The sequence below is a fragment of the Falco punctatus genome (genome assembly GCF_963210335.1).
Source record: "Falco punctatus genome assembly, chromosome: 2".
Taxonomy (NCBI): domain Eukaryota; kingdom Metazoa; phylum Chordata; class Aves; order Falconiformes; family Falconidae; genus Falco; species Falco punctatus.
This window is the reverse complement of record NC_137581.1, coordinates 75,409,918-75,424,674: the sequence shown is the minus strand read 5'-3', so window position 1 is coordinate 75,424,674 and position 14,757 is coordinate 75,409,918. Positions and strand designations below refer to the sequence as shown.

Genomic DNA, 14,757 nt, shown 5'->3' with positions numbered 1-14,757 from the left:
AAATGCTGACATGGCTCTAAAACTTAAGTTCTGTCAGAAGGAAGTTTTATTTTTTTTGAGCAATAATTTATTAAGCAAAAGACAACAAAGCCTTAAAGGCACTAGGTGGACAGTTTCAGCTAAAGCAGAATGGGCTGTCTTAAAGATTACTTTAAGACTAACTCCAAAGAATTTCTCCAAGTCAAGTACCAGGAACAAGCATCTATCTTGGCAAAACTGCAAAGTAACTGAATTTTCCATAAAATAAACTGGCACTTTAAGCAGCAGCCACATTCCTTCCCCCATATAAGAGGAAGAATACCTTTCTGAAGAATCCCATCAAATGCCTCACAAAGCCTACGCTCACCATCAGCTTCAGGAGCTTCTGTTCACAGCTTGTACATACAATCAGCAGAAATTAAGCTGAGGATAGCTGGAGGAAAAAACATTTTGAGTACTGAACAGGGAGCCAGTCCAACATCACATCAAGTTGATTTGCCTTGCCGTGTGGCCTTCATTTCCAAGAAAAGCTCATTGTGTTGTATAAGGCAGTGAAAATACAAGTGGCCTTGTCAGAAGGTCAGCAGTCCTTCTCCAAGTGACAACCACAAGACTTAGTTTTACCTCCATGATTAGCATGCGTTTTACTCATCTGCTATGGCTGTGAATAACGGAAGGAACGCTTTAACTCCTCAGAACCTACTACACAAAGCAGAGCATTCTAATGTGCCATACATGGCACAACTGCGTTGTGCTTTAGCACAACACTAAATGAAACTGATCCTGAGGCATTACCCTGTGCACATAAAATGTTGCGGAAACCTTGTTTTGGAGAGCAAGTTTAGGCTATAGAACTAGGCTGATAAATCCAGAACAGAAGTGGTGAGTCTGGGAAAGTCTGAGTAAGTAGACCTCAACAGAATTTGCTTGAGAAAAAAAAAAAAAATTGACCACTTCCTCTGATCTGACGTTTATTCAGCGGCATAGTGTATTTGTAAGAAACAAGGAAAGAAACAAAAGAAGCAACCTCCAGAGTAAGTAAGTAGTATTTGTGAACTGATTACACCAATGATGATAAACTGAAACAGAAACCACTTTTCAAAAGAAAAAGATAATACTGTTCATAAGTCTGTTTTAATGATACAGGAAACCTAACAGCATTATTATGCCTTTATAAATACTGCTCAGAACCCTAGGCATAAACATTAAAAATAAGCACATTACTTAGAAAAATAAACCATACTTCTAATTGGTATACCGATCATTCAAGAATGCCACATTAACCACTTCAGTAACTAAATCCCTCAAAAATTACATTGAGATAAAACTGAAACTGCAGGCATATTTTGGTTTGAGTACATATTACCTCTCCAGAGTAATTTTTAAAGTACAAAAAAAGAGCTGAAATCCAAGAAATGCAAAGTGAAGACAGCGCTTATCAAACAGGTTCCTCAAGTACTTCAGTTTTCCTCCTCTCCTGACAGCACTCTTTTGTTACATCTATCCAGTTTTGTGCCAATCACAATGTCTGCACATGTTCTTTGTTTAATGATACACAAATAACTAGCTGACACGGGCTCTGTTTCTGCTAAACCGTGCTTGACCACAAGTCCTCTTATGGGAATCGCTTAAGGTAATTGCCGACACACAATGCCTTAATGGCAAATACCTACAGTCAGAAAACTGCACTAATTTACACATACAAAACAGCCCAAGAAACTCCACAGCCCTACTAGCAAATGAAAAATTAAAAAAAAAAATTGTTTTTTTTTAAAAAACATTAAAACGCATTTTCCTAGGACAAAAAAGGGGGTATGAATCCGACTTCAGTGCTACACTGTGTAATTAACAGGAACGAAGTTATACAACTTCAAGCGCCTAAGTAGAATACAACCTGTGCTTTGCATTTCATGGTTAGTTTGCATTCGTATCACTGAGAAAGATAACATGCATTCATAACCCATTATCCCTACTTCACTTTTTTTTCTGTGAAATTACTCTCTAACCACAGTAAGTGACTCATTAAGTTCATCAAACCTAGGTTTTGTGAAGGCTTTCACAGACCCCACCATCCTAAAAAAGCCAGGTTGAGTCTTGTGTAGCCCCTAACGCATTCTGTAGAGAGCGCATGACTATCACTACTTGTCATTTCATGTGTTTGATGGAATGTGTGTGCAAATATGGAACCTGGAAAGAGCAAAAGAAGTCAAGCTGAGGAATGCCAGAGCAGGAAAAAGAGGACTGTGTCCTCATCTTCTTCACCCAACAACTCTTCTTGTTTCCAGTAGCAGCCTCCTTTCTGACAAACCACATGACGCTTGCTAGGGAGGATGCCTACTACTGCAAACCTCTGCGTTTTTACAGCTATGGGAAGGACAGAAGTGCTTCTGCTGGCTCACTCTTATTTCTAGATTCAACAAAACGTTCCAATATGCTTCTGCTCCTCACAGTAGTCATGTCCACAACCCAAAGACCAGACTCTTCTCTCATTTTCCCCATACAAAGCATTTTGTTGATTTTTTTTGTTTTGTTTGTTTTTTAAAGTAGATCAAAGAATGACGTTGAAAGACCGAGGAAAACACACTTGTCTTCTCCACTTATTTTTTGTTAGTGGACACTCCCGTTACTGTAAGGCACAGAAAAACACCACAGAACCTCAAAGAATTAAAGTGAGGTGAAGAGGCTTGGGGAAGAGATAATCAGAGATGCTCCCTTTCCACTGCCTTGGGAACTCACTCAAGGAAGGGAGAACCCTCGTAGGCTTGCTGATCCCTTTCACAAGCCTCGTGGTAGAAAAGCTCTCCTTTTCTCACCAATACATCCCTGCCGAGTGCTTTGTATTTCTAAGTTCCTCTACCAGGGACGATTATTGCAATCATCAAAGCCAACATTCTGTTACCATCTCAGAAATTAATAATTGTTAAAATAAGACTTTATCATGTATGCTTTGTATTAATACTGAGCAGAGCTCAAAAGATTCCCATCTAGCAAGTAACTTGGATGTCTGTGTTGCCTGGCTCTCTGTATTGCCTGGCTATATAAAGTGGAAAAACAAGTTAGTGAATCTTGGCAAAAATATTTCTATTTTTAGGATGTTGTAATTCCAGACTTCTGTGTTCAGTTTACACCAAGTTTTATGGAAAATTCTACCCTAAGCCTCAAATCTAACCTACCAGTTTTGAGGGTTGTCTTAACGCTACGTTCTGGAAGGATAAGCAGATACAGCATATACTCAACTATATTACTAGTTAAGACTGACCACCATAATTAATTATTCTTTTTGTCTGAAAGGTGGATATTGCTTGAATTCCTCAGTTCTACTTCTTGAAGAGAACCAGTTCAGTATTCATTTTCAAAGATGAATCATGAATTATTAAACTTATAAAACGCATGTATGTATGACGCACCACACCCCAAAAATAAGCCAGTATTACCCTGGAGTAAGAGGTAACTACTTCACTGTAGGATGACATTAAACTTATTAACCCAACTGCAACTCCTGGTTCAATACTCCAAATCTTTGGCTCCCAGAAAACCCTGGTGATACAAATAGAGGCAAAGTAGCGATCAGGTAGAACCAAGTCAAACAAAATGGCAGTTCAGGACTTGGTTCACTGAAGTTGATGCCAAAACATCACTGACTTCAACAACATCAGGATCAAACCTTGCCTGATCTGTTCCAATACCACAAAAGTAGTGATGGACCTACCACTGCAACCATACCAGAATCATGAATGTCATTTCAGTGTAAGGTAACAGTATATATGAACCAATCTGACTCAAATACCAGACGCACACCTTATCGAAGTACTCTGCCATGAGCAACACCTTAATGCACAACAAAATGGACACAGCAGGAGCAAGTATCTAAATTGATCAAAGACAATGATTTAACTCAACCTGTTGTACTTGACACATGCATTACCATAGGTTTTTAAGGCACATTTTTTGCATTTTCCGATACTTCCACTGCTATTTAAAATGAGACAGTTAGACAAGTATGTCTGCGTAACTTCTACCTTTCTAATCCATGCTTGGGGACCACTGTTGGTCAGCTCATCTGAGGACAGTATCTGTGCTCCAGTACTTCCTGTGAACTGGCCAGGTATGGAGTTTGATTGAGCCCAGGCGTCAATCTACAAAATAAAAATCGAATGTAAGACCAAAATAGAAATTTTCCATATTTTTCCTTTGCAATTCTCTGTTGCTTCTCAATCATTTTCATGACAATGCCTCACTGATGTTTAGTGCTGTGTCCATTAACACTCATTTATAAGCAGATGCTCCAGAAAGCAGAGCATCTTTGTAAGTTAACCCTAAAGCCTGAGCAGAAAGTCTAGCAAGTTTATGGTTCATGGTTTGCTTATCCTCAAAATCACTGTTATGAAGTGCAAACTGAAAGGTAGAATTCTTCAACAAGTGCCTATAAACTGGGCTTCCAAAAACGTGTACTTAAAATACCTTAAGAAAAATCAGCTGGTATGAATGGTAAATATTTACTTTGCTTAAGTTCATCAAAATGCTGATGAAAATTTTCAACATACCTGTTCCTGTGCACGATTTAACATGCACATGGCCTCTAAATCAAATGTGTTTTCATTAAGCCTTTTCTGAGCCACGGCTCGATCATTCATAGCTGTAGTTATGTCCACACCCTAGGAAGAAAAAGATTATTTTTAAAAATACATCAGACCACAATAACATTCATTTGATCTGGAAAATGCTGTTGTAGAATAAGTGCTACAAATGCTACAAAGTTATTTTACACATCAAATGGTTAGTTTGATATACAATTAGGTAACACTGAAAAAAATCCTGGGACTATTTGTTAAGTATATACAATACAGGCTTTCCTAAACAAATACAACATCTGAAATTAAATTATAACACCCTGATAATTTAGCATCACCTGTACAGACAAAATATCAGAAAAATTATTTTCAAAGAACTGCTTTGGGCACCAAAAGTTCTGGTGTGTAATACTTAAATAGAGAAGCACATTATTGTCCAACAGAATCTTATTAACCAACAGAATTAAATGTAATTTAGTTATTAAAAAAAAAAATGCCTTCAGAGAGCTGTTCACATGAGCACTCTACCATTAAGTCACACTTAAGCTTCAAAGTTGTAGGTACAAAAAAATTACAGCAAGAATCAGACGTATGCCATGATCTTGGCTTTAGTGTTTCAAATCCTAAATCTTCAGCCTGAAGTAAAACCAGACTCAAAAATTTGACTGATTTGGTAAGGATTATTTAGATCTGTGCTGCTAAAGTATAATGAAGTTTAAAGAAAAAGAGATTTGAAACTGTCTCGCACATACTAATCAGAATCACTTGTGTAAAAAAATACAGAGCAAATCAAGAAGCTCCATGCAAACCTCTACTCTGTGTGCACAGCAATCAAAAGAGAAATCCAAAACATTTGGGGGTATAAAGATGTAATAAATTATGGCTAGTATAGAGGTATTCTGTAAAATTACTTGTGCCTTGTTCTTCAGAAGATACACATTTTACAGATCATTCTATTTTGAAAGGACAAAAAGAACAGTGCTCAGAAACAAGTGACATTTCTTTGGAGATGAGCATGTTAAGGAGACAAAGGGCTGGAACTGTTTGAGGTAGGGAAGAAAAATCAGAACAGCAGGCGGCATATAGACATAAAGTTAATCATTTCACTGTTTTTATTGTTTTACGAAAGACTTCTACCTTTTGTTAGTCGCTACCTCATAACCTTAGCCTCTCACACATTATACTACAGAGGCAGCAGAAAAAACTGAAAAGAATTTAAAATTGACTGCTAAACAGAAAAATACAGTTAATCCGCAATACCTCTGTATCAAAAACCAGGTCAAGATTTTAGAAAATACTGGAAAACAGTAAGGGACAGACCTGAATATCTGCAACTGCATGAAACAGAGTAATTGGTTTTGTGCTCTATTAAATCTTCACGTAAGATGGGGGATTTTTTAGTATTTTTACTGTTCAGGAGAAAAATTATTTCTGTTAGGAGGATCATTGCTGAAACATCTGGCACTGACCAAGACAGACTTAAAATCCAGGAAGTCCTGTATGTCTGTGAAACAGAGGTTCAGTGTTTATTTATTGTCCCAGCTGACAAAAACACAATCATAAACAAGGCACAAGAAGAAGTAAAAGGCTTTCTAACAATCACCTAAAGCGATGGTCACATACGTAAAAGAATGCCTGTTTAAAATACATACTTTCTTGAGTTACTAAGCTTCCCTTACATATTAAAGAATTATTTTAACTGTTTGTTTGTAAAACTGGTTCAGGAGATAAATAAAAGTTATTCTACTCACCAAAAAGCTTCAATCCAGCAATACACATAGGCATGCAAGTAGTCCACTGAAACCACATTGGGACCACTCACATACTTAAACATACATGTGTACTTTAGTGCTTTACCGGACTGGGGCCTATTAGTAGATACCCTGGTTAGTTAGAATTCCCATACACTTTCCCCACATAGTCAGTCACCATTTTGGAGACCATCGTGGCTTTGTATTATGTCAAGACACTCGATGGCAGCTTTGGATCTTGAAAAAAAAAAAAAAATCTCTGCTTGAAGTATGAAAAGTTGTTATTATAAAGTCAAGTAAAACAGTTCCAAGTTCAGCATGCTGTTCTCTGTAAGAGTTCTGCCTTTCCGATCCTGACTTTTAATAACATTTCCCCACAGACACAAATCACGAAATTGAAGCAAGAAGAGACTAACAATAGAAAGCAGACATTTTTGACCATGCTGGGTAGATCCACTGATACACCAAATGCATCTACCACATTTTTAGACCACGGCGGCTTCTCTGCAAAACAGTCACGTGTGTATACTCCAAACTTAAATACAATACTTCAACTCTGTACTCAAACTTTCAAATACAGCTTCTTTCTCATAGGTTTCTCTGCCTTCTAGAGACATGCTGATACTTGAGATTACTCAAGACTTTTTCCTGTATCTCCTACTACCCCAAACAACTGTATCAAGAGCATAATGTTTTATTAAAACAATCTCTAATGTATTAGCTGGGCCGTTTCAGACTGCTTATTCCCATAGCTAATTCTGTGACTTGAATAAAAACGTAACAATAAAACCAATTATGTATTTTTTAATGCCAATATAGACTTGCATCAGAGTTGTCACAATCAGATTTCAAAGTTAGCAACAATGAATGGAGGCAAATTGTATGTCAAACTTCCTGAGGATCCAAGCACACTCCCCCTCTACCCTACTGCAACAGCAAGGGAGCTTATCTGACTTCTTTTGCTCAAAGGAAGCCATTTAATCCACAAAGAGTCCTCATAACCATTTGAAAAAAACAAGCAGAGAAGCACTCTGTTGCCTTTCAGACTCCGTGAAGAAACATACAGGGATCCTGCTACTACAAGAGTATTTCTTATTTCAAAATTAAGGATTGTCAAACCCAAGGGGATGGTATGCTCTGCTGTCAGCTAACAACCCTTGAAATCACCCTTAACACAAACCAAGTTAAGGTAAATGCAAATAAAAATATTTATTTACAAAATATAAAAACAGACAACATTGTTACAAGCATTTATAATGATACAAGTGACAAAAAGGAAAGTTGTTAAATATATTTACTCCAATATCCATCTTTAAGGCCTCTTCTACAAAATCAGTACACAAACCATTAGCGCTTAGGTAACCCAATTTGTGAAAACACAAGTCTAGTGTCATTGGCAACCTGGATGCAGACATCTACAGAGCCTGCCTGAACTATGAGCATTATCGTTAATTATTTGAAGGACAAGACTTTTTACCACCTGGCAAAAACATGGCCAGATGTTAGTATACAATGTTTCTATGCTCTGGACTTTTTACATATACACTAGTAGCTGGGAATGACATTTTGCACAAACATTTTCAAATGTTTGTCTTATTAGTGGTTCATGACAAAGACCAAACAGCAGTTACCATCTACACTGAGAGAACAATGAACTGGGTGCCTGACTGTCAAACTGAGGTATACCAAGAAAATGTCTGTTGAGTAAGTTATATTCGCTGTGCTTTTGGTGCTGTAGAAGACCCAGAAGAAAGTACCTTCTGTGTTTCAGGAAATGAACTGCACAATCTCAGAAAGTTCTTGAAAGACAAAACTCACCAAGTGAAAAGATTGTTTCATCAGAAATTGATGCCAAGGTTTTTTTGTTTAGTTGCTTTGAAAGGTATGAGAACAAGCCTTCAGGTAAGAGTAAGGTAACAACAACTTGAAAAAAATTAACATCTGTCTTAAATACTTAATTTACGTAATTACAACCCCCCCAGAAAATATCCTTTTGAAGACATTTCAAGGGGAAAAACAGTTGCTTGCTTTTTTCTTTCCCCCTTCCCATTTTATTATACATACAATTCATTTTTTTTCCTTTGGAAGGCCACACGGAAGACAACTATGTGAGAAAATGTGACTGTAAAGCTAAAAATTCTGTAGATACAACCAGATGAAATAGCAGTTTCAGAAACTACGATCATATCTGTTTTTAACGTATTACATTTCAATTTGATGTTATTGCTCTAAGATTGGTAGGATGATTTCCATTATTATTAAAGGCATTATTATGAAAGTCTTAACTTAGGGTATTAACCTCTGCAGGAAACTGGACAAGAAATTTGCTTTTCATCTTCAAGCTACAGTTTAAATTCTATTGAGACAAAGACGACACTAGTTGACAAAAGTATGGGTGTACGTTGCTTTCATCGTGGCCCATGTGAGCATGGCAATGAAACTTGAAGACCCCAGAGGTTCAGATAAGTAGCTTATTAAAGTGTTAGATATTATCTATTTAAGCTTTTTTTTTTTTGCTTTTTTTTCCCCACAGACTGCAATTTGATACCAGACTGATCAGATAACGGTTTTGGTTTTCTTATATGATATGCTTTCCTTCCCTTCCTTACCTCGATGGATGGTTTGGGGAAAACATCATCCTTGCTGTCTTCTTTGCCTTTTTCAACTGGAACCCATTCTCCATAGACACTATCTGCTTCCTTCTTCCTATGTTGAGACCCAGATGAAACAGGAAATTCCTTTGACAGGCTGACCTGATTTTTTGGTTGTGGTGGTGGTGCTGGTTTTATGCTGGGAGTCTTAAAGAAATAAAATTATAGAGTTAAAACTTGAAGAAAAAAAAATACATGTCTTTCAGAAACAATTTATTGCATACACTCAGTATTACATTTTTATTAAGTTATCCTTCTTACTAACATCAAACCAAAAGCTTTTCACAAATAATTTTAGCACAGTGCTAAAAACACCCAAGTGAGCAACAAATTGCAGTATAACAGAAGGTGAAACACCTAGAAGCTAAAAAAATCACTTAAATCAGCTTCAGCAGCCAAAAATATGCAAAACTTCACTCTTGTAATTAACCTGCTTGCTTTCCCTCCAACCCATCATAAAGAGAACAATCTTAATCTGTCACACATCTGTTTTTCTATGGAAAGCTCCAAAACAAAAATCCTGGGCAATAAAAAACATCAGCTGTGATATCCACATCATGACAAAAAGCTCTATATTACTATGCATAGAGAAAAAAGTTTTCAACATTTTGTTTTCTAGGTTTTGATTATTTTTAATAGCAGCATGAATCTCAAAGTAGATTAAGTCTATGAGCTTGTTTTCCTTGGAACAGCATTACTAAATATTAAGAGTGCAGAAATCTCCAACAGGTACCTCTTCCAAGACACAAATGAAGCCAAGACAGCTCACAATATTAGGCAAGCTTCTACTATCAAAGGAACATGGATGGGAATAGTAGTAAGACTAGAATCCAGGAAGAATGCTAAGAATGATACTAGAAGAGTCAAAGCTGTGGAGAACAGGCAGAGCAGCCCACAACTACTAAAGAACATTCCTCTTCAGAGCCTTTAAGACTCCCAGGGTCTCATGATTTTCATTCTTACCACTTTCTAACAGTACAACATAGAATGTAGATCTACTTCTACCTTACATCTTATATAAATATGTATTACTGCTAATTTTTTGTGTGCCACAACCTATATATATTTTCCATAAAAATATAAACACTATATATTTTCACTTAGCATATTAGTACTTCTATAGCACTTTATACCCTGCAAAATCAGAGCACTTTCATGAGCACAAAGAAATCCCAAGATACTGTAAAAAACCACCACCAAACTACAAAACAAAAAACAACCCAAAAGCTACCCCGCAAAAAAACCCACAAACAAAACCTAGACAAATTCTAATCCACACCTGAAAGCATATGAAACCCAGACGCATTTAAAGGAACACTCCCTCATTTTACTCCTCCCAACATGCTCACACCAGCTCTGACAGAGTGAAAAAAAAAAAAAAAAAAAAAAAAAGAGTCCCCCAAGGAGGGGGTTTAATGGGACATTTAGATCCTCTTAGTAAAAGGCAACATCACTGATCCTCACTCTTAACACAGCATTTACTTCTCTATTGGTTAATCTCAAAACTAACAATTTTTTTTTTCTTTAGCAAGCACTTAATATCTACTGAAGAAGCAAACATACAAGACTTGGAGTCTGCACAAAGCTGATGCCATCATCTTATTCAGAACACCTCAAAATTATTTTAGAATTTTGGTGGGGGTATTTTGTTTGTGCTTTAGAAGAAAAACAGTGCCATTCCAAAAGCATTTTCCAATTCCAATGTTGTTTGCAAATTCATACTGTTATTTTTGAAATGAAAATGTGATCCTCTTTATGTTACTGAAGCTCTAAAAGCTGTACAGACATTAATAAAATTAAGTTTCAATCCAATTATGGGAACTACCACAATTTCAGACTGCAGGTGAGTTTCTTATTGCAGCAAGAGCACTTTTAATAACATCCCAGTGCAATTCCACCAAGATTATCAATCCCTGTTTAAATTCTGTAAAATTACTTGCATTATTTAAAAATTGTCACAATTTAAAATACTGAAAATTAAAGTACTCACACTTAAATTGAAAAAAATAGGTTTGGGTTCACTGAGCTTAAAAGGATGATTGTAGAAAGGACGTTCTTCCTCCTCTTCATCAGAAACATGAGGTTTGTTAACTATCACATCATCTGTGCTTTGAGCAATCTTCTTACATTTCTAAAAAAAAAAAAAGGGGGGGGGGGCACACAACAGAACATGATGGCCATGAAAAACATTGGGACTTTGAACCAAAACGTACAAAAAACACATTTTTACAATTTTTCTTTTCTAAAGCAGGATGTATAAACTACGAAAATCTTTCAGCTATGTCATCAACGTATGTACTTCTGACATTTTACACACATTATCAATCACCTACCTAGACCTACCTAGGTTTGCTAGGCACTCATGCAGTGAATAATTTCAGAGACCCAGGATTTCAGCAGCACGCTGCAAAACCTGCCACACAGTGCTTATTGCAGAATGTGCGTCTAAGGCTGCAAATGTTCCAGAGCAGGAACTCACTGGCTATTTGGTATCAAATGTAACTAGTATATTGCAATCTGACAGAAACGTCAATCTAACTCACTAAAGTACTGCACAGGAAAATCTAACAATTAATAGTCACTAATTTTAAGTGCACTGGTAGTGCAGGGACCTTGTCAGAAGCAATGGCTCCAAAAGATTGCAAATTTCTTCTGAAATATTTTTGATGTTGGCCAGGTACACAAGACACCCCTCATTTTGTATTCAACAGAAGCTGAATATAAAACATATAGGTGCTATGGGGATACTCTAGTCAAATGGAAAGAGAGCCTCCAGGGAAAAAACAAAACAAAACACACGTTCTAGAGAGGCTAGAATTTTATGATGAAAAAATGCTTTACTAATCATGGTTATCTGCACAGACTGTTTATCAGCAGCAATTATAACTTGTCAGTCCAAAACACATTTGAGAATAATATAGTCTAGTATCATGCTTCTATTATGTCCCCATTCATGAAAAGTACACTTACAAGACATCTGAGGACATAATATTTGAGGAAATAATACTAGCATAAGTGCCATCATCTGATGTGGTTCTTGTTCCAGTTCATACCATTGTAAATCACATCTGTTTGATGAACTGACTTGGCATATAAGGAGCAAACAGGTAGCTCCATCACTAAAAACCAAGACACTCTGACACCTTTAAAAAGTGACTCAAGCACATTCTTTAGGCAACAGGAAAAGGCTGCACTATTTCGAGAGCTACTCAACAAGATGTATTATCTATACTTAATTAGCTGGCTCCCAACTAACTGGAAGCAGTTTGTCCAGTTTGCAGGCTACACTGCAGAGAGCAAAGACAATACAGCTAGTTTTGCAAGAAGCTGAACAGGCTCTGCAAGGGTTCTCCACTGGGGCACACTACCATATCGCTATGGCCTGGGCTGCTTCTGTGGCCCATTTTAATTCAGCAGAACAGGAACATCATCCAACAGATTCTCACAGTTAGAAAGGGCAACAAAGGGGCAGATTTCAGCCTTCCAGATTAGCACTAGCTACACTGGATCTTGGTCAGGTTACATAAAAACCCGTTTAAGATGTCTGCACAGTGTATCTGCACAATCTCAGCTTTTTCACTAACAAGTACTGCTGCTTCCACTAGCCCACACACAACTACAGGATTACTTTTCAGCAGTCTGACATTGCTTAATTTCAGGATGTTACTGCCATAAACAGGTATTTCAGAACTGTGACGCTAATGATGCCATTTAAAAAAAAAATTTTAAAAATCCCCAAAGCACTTTTTTTTAATCCATTCCACATTTTCACCAGTTTCAGGGGGGTGTGTGGGGGTGGAACTTAGAGAGAAATCAGCAAATTGAACAAGGCGACATTACTGCAACAAAAGGACAACTCACAATTTTTTCCCCAAAATCAGAACAAAAAACATCCCATTTGTAGACTTCAATTGCAATGCAATAGAATTGCAACAATAATCCTCTGAAAGTACCTTGGGAGTATGTATTAAAATATATAGAACTATATCAAGTGGGCACTAGATTTTTAACCCAGAGGTAACATTCAACAATGTGAAATTCACTAACTAAACTAAGTATATAAGTAACTAACAACAACAAAACCGAAAATGTGACGAGAAAGCTTTGGGTTTTATTAACAGGGCTGCAAGGAGAACTACCAATTCGTACAAAATTAGAACAGAATCAAAACAAACAAAAAAAGAAAAATAAACGGATTTCATGCACTTCCATTGAATTAAAAAGCCTGTTTTCATGACTTAAAACATTGCAGAGAGTAAGGGCTCAAACCACAAGCCAGCTTAGACATGAACCAAGAACACAGAATGACAGCTGGCCTAGAAGTCACAAAAGACCAACTGGCTTATTTTCAGACTTTATACTATTGCTCTCACTTACCTCAGTGAGCTCCTTCAGTGTATCTCTTGATGACTTTTGATTGGCTTTGTCATCTTTCTTTTGAGATAACAAAGGCATCAGGCTCGGTGGTAAGGGAACACCAGACTTAGCACACATGGCGGCTGCATTAGCTTTGGCTATTTCAAGTAGCTGGGCCTTGTCTAAAAAGTTTTTTAAGAAAAATCATTATTTTTACAGATTCTTGTTTTAATAATAAATATGCATTTCTGGCAGACTAAACAAATTACTAAAAGAAAACACAATATTTTGCCCATTTTTTCTATTCTGTGAAAATAACTAGAACTGTACTTCATTGCTCTGGACTTTCTAAAATTTGGTCTACCCAACAGATGAGCGAAATTGCAAATTTAACACAAAGTACAGGGACTCCAAATTACAGCACTCAAAACCCTCCAAATCCCAGAAGTTCTGATGCCCATTTTACTTCACCAATTTATTCCACTTTTGGAAATACCGAGTCATTTCAACACAAATTCCAAAGTCTAACTCCTAGCCATCTCTGAAAAGCATTCAAAGCTCTTGAGGAAGTTCCCCTCAAGTCCCCCAGTACATAGCCTGAAAGCTACTTACAACCAACCAAAAGAAAAACATAAGCACTGAACAAAATGTGCGTTTGCATAAAATGCAGTTACATACAACACTGTTCCTAAAACAGTATTGCCTACTAAGGAAAAAAGCACAGAAACAGGGAATGAAAATAAACTACACATTAACTGATCTGCCAGTCTGCAAGTAATTAGTTACTACTATCTCTGGAAGTATACAGCTTTACAAAAATCCTGTAAGGCCAACATTCCTTTACTTCTTAAGCAGTAAGTGTATAAATACACACTTGCTGCATAATCAAAGCATGAAGACAGATTTAAGGATGCTCATCAATTCTCATGGTCTCTACAAAAATACTTCTCTGGTAGAGGCGATTCCATGGTAACTTTACGAGACAAGACTAAAAAGGTCAGAACGCAAGGTCCACAAAAAGACACTTCCTCACACACTGCACAAGAGCTTGTCACTCAAAATTAGAACCTTATTTCTCCTTATGTTAACTTACTAACTAAAAAATCTACCAGGCCTCTCTTTCTCCACTCACAGAGGCAAGGTGCAGTTCACTAGGATCTTTTATTTTCCTAGCAGCTAGGTCCAGGAGTATTTCATGAACCAGTCTCGTTCTCATTAAGTTCTTACTGCGGGGAACAGGCAAGACAGAATAATGAATAAAAAGCATTACAGCCGACAACAGAGCTAAGAACTCTCCAGCTGGCACTTACTTTCAAATGTTCTTTCATGCCCTCATTCTCAGGAAAACTAGAAATTCTTAAGTTTCTTACAGAGTATTTGGTCTTTACCAACTGTTACAATGGACAGGGTTCATCAAGACTGTACCATACTACTTTTGTATAAAAGCTC

The 14,757-nt window shown here is 36.9% G+C and overlaps 1 protein-coding gene across 9 annotated transcripts in view; it reads right to left on the bottom strand.

The window, feature by feature from the left end:
* Nucleotides 1-14,757, bottom strand: part of SON (SON DNA and RNA binding protein) — a 40,562-nt gene that overhangs the window by 10,275 nt on the left and 15,530 nt on the right. For 8 of the 9 annotated variants that reach the window (XR_013925921.1, XR_013925922.1, XM_080374675.1 and 5 more), the window contains exons 4-8: nt 13,330-13,490; nt 10,943-11,083; nt 8,911-9,099; nt 4,524-4,634; nt 3,999-4,115 (exon numbers count right to left, since the gene is read on the bottom strand). Coding sequence is in view for 7 of the 9 variants with exons in the window: in XM_080374675.1 (XP_080230801.1) it covers nt 3,999-4,115; nt 4,524-4,634; nt 8,911-9,099; nt 10,943-11,083; nt 13,330-13,490 (719 nt within the window). In the remaining 2 variants the exon portion in view is untranslated. Of the gene's footprint in view, nt 1-3,998; nt 4,116-4,523; nt 4,635-6,301; nt 6,539-8,910; nt 9,100-10,942; nt 11,084-13,329; nt 13,491-14,757 lie in introns of those variants that run through there. The other variant, XM_080374681.1, reaches the window with a different exon arrangement.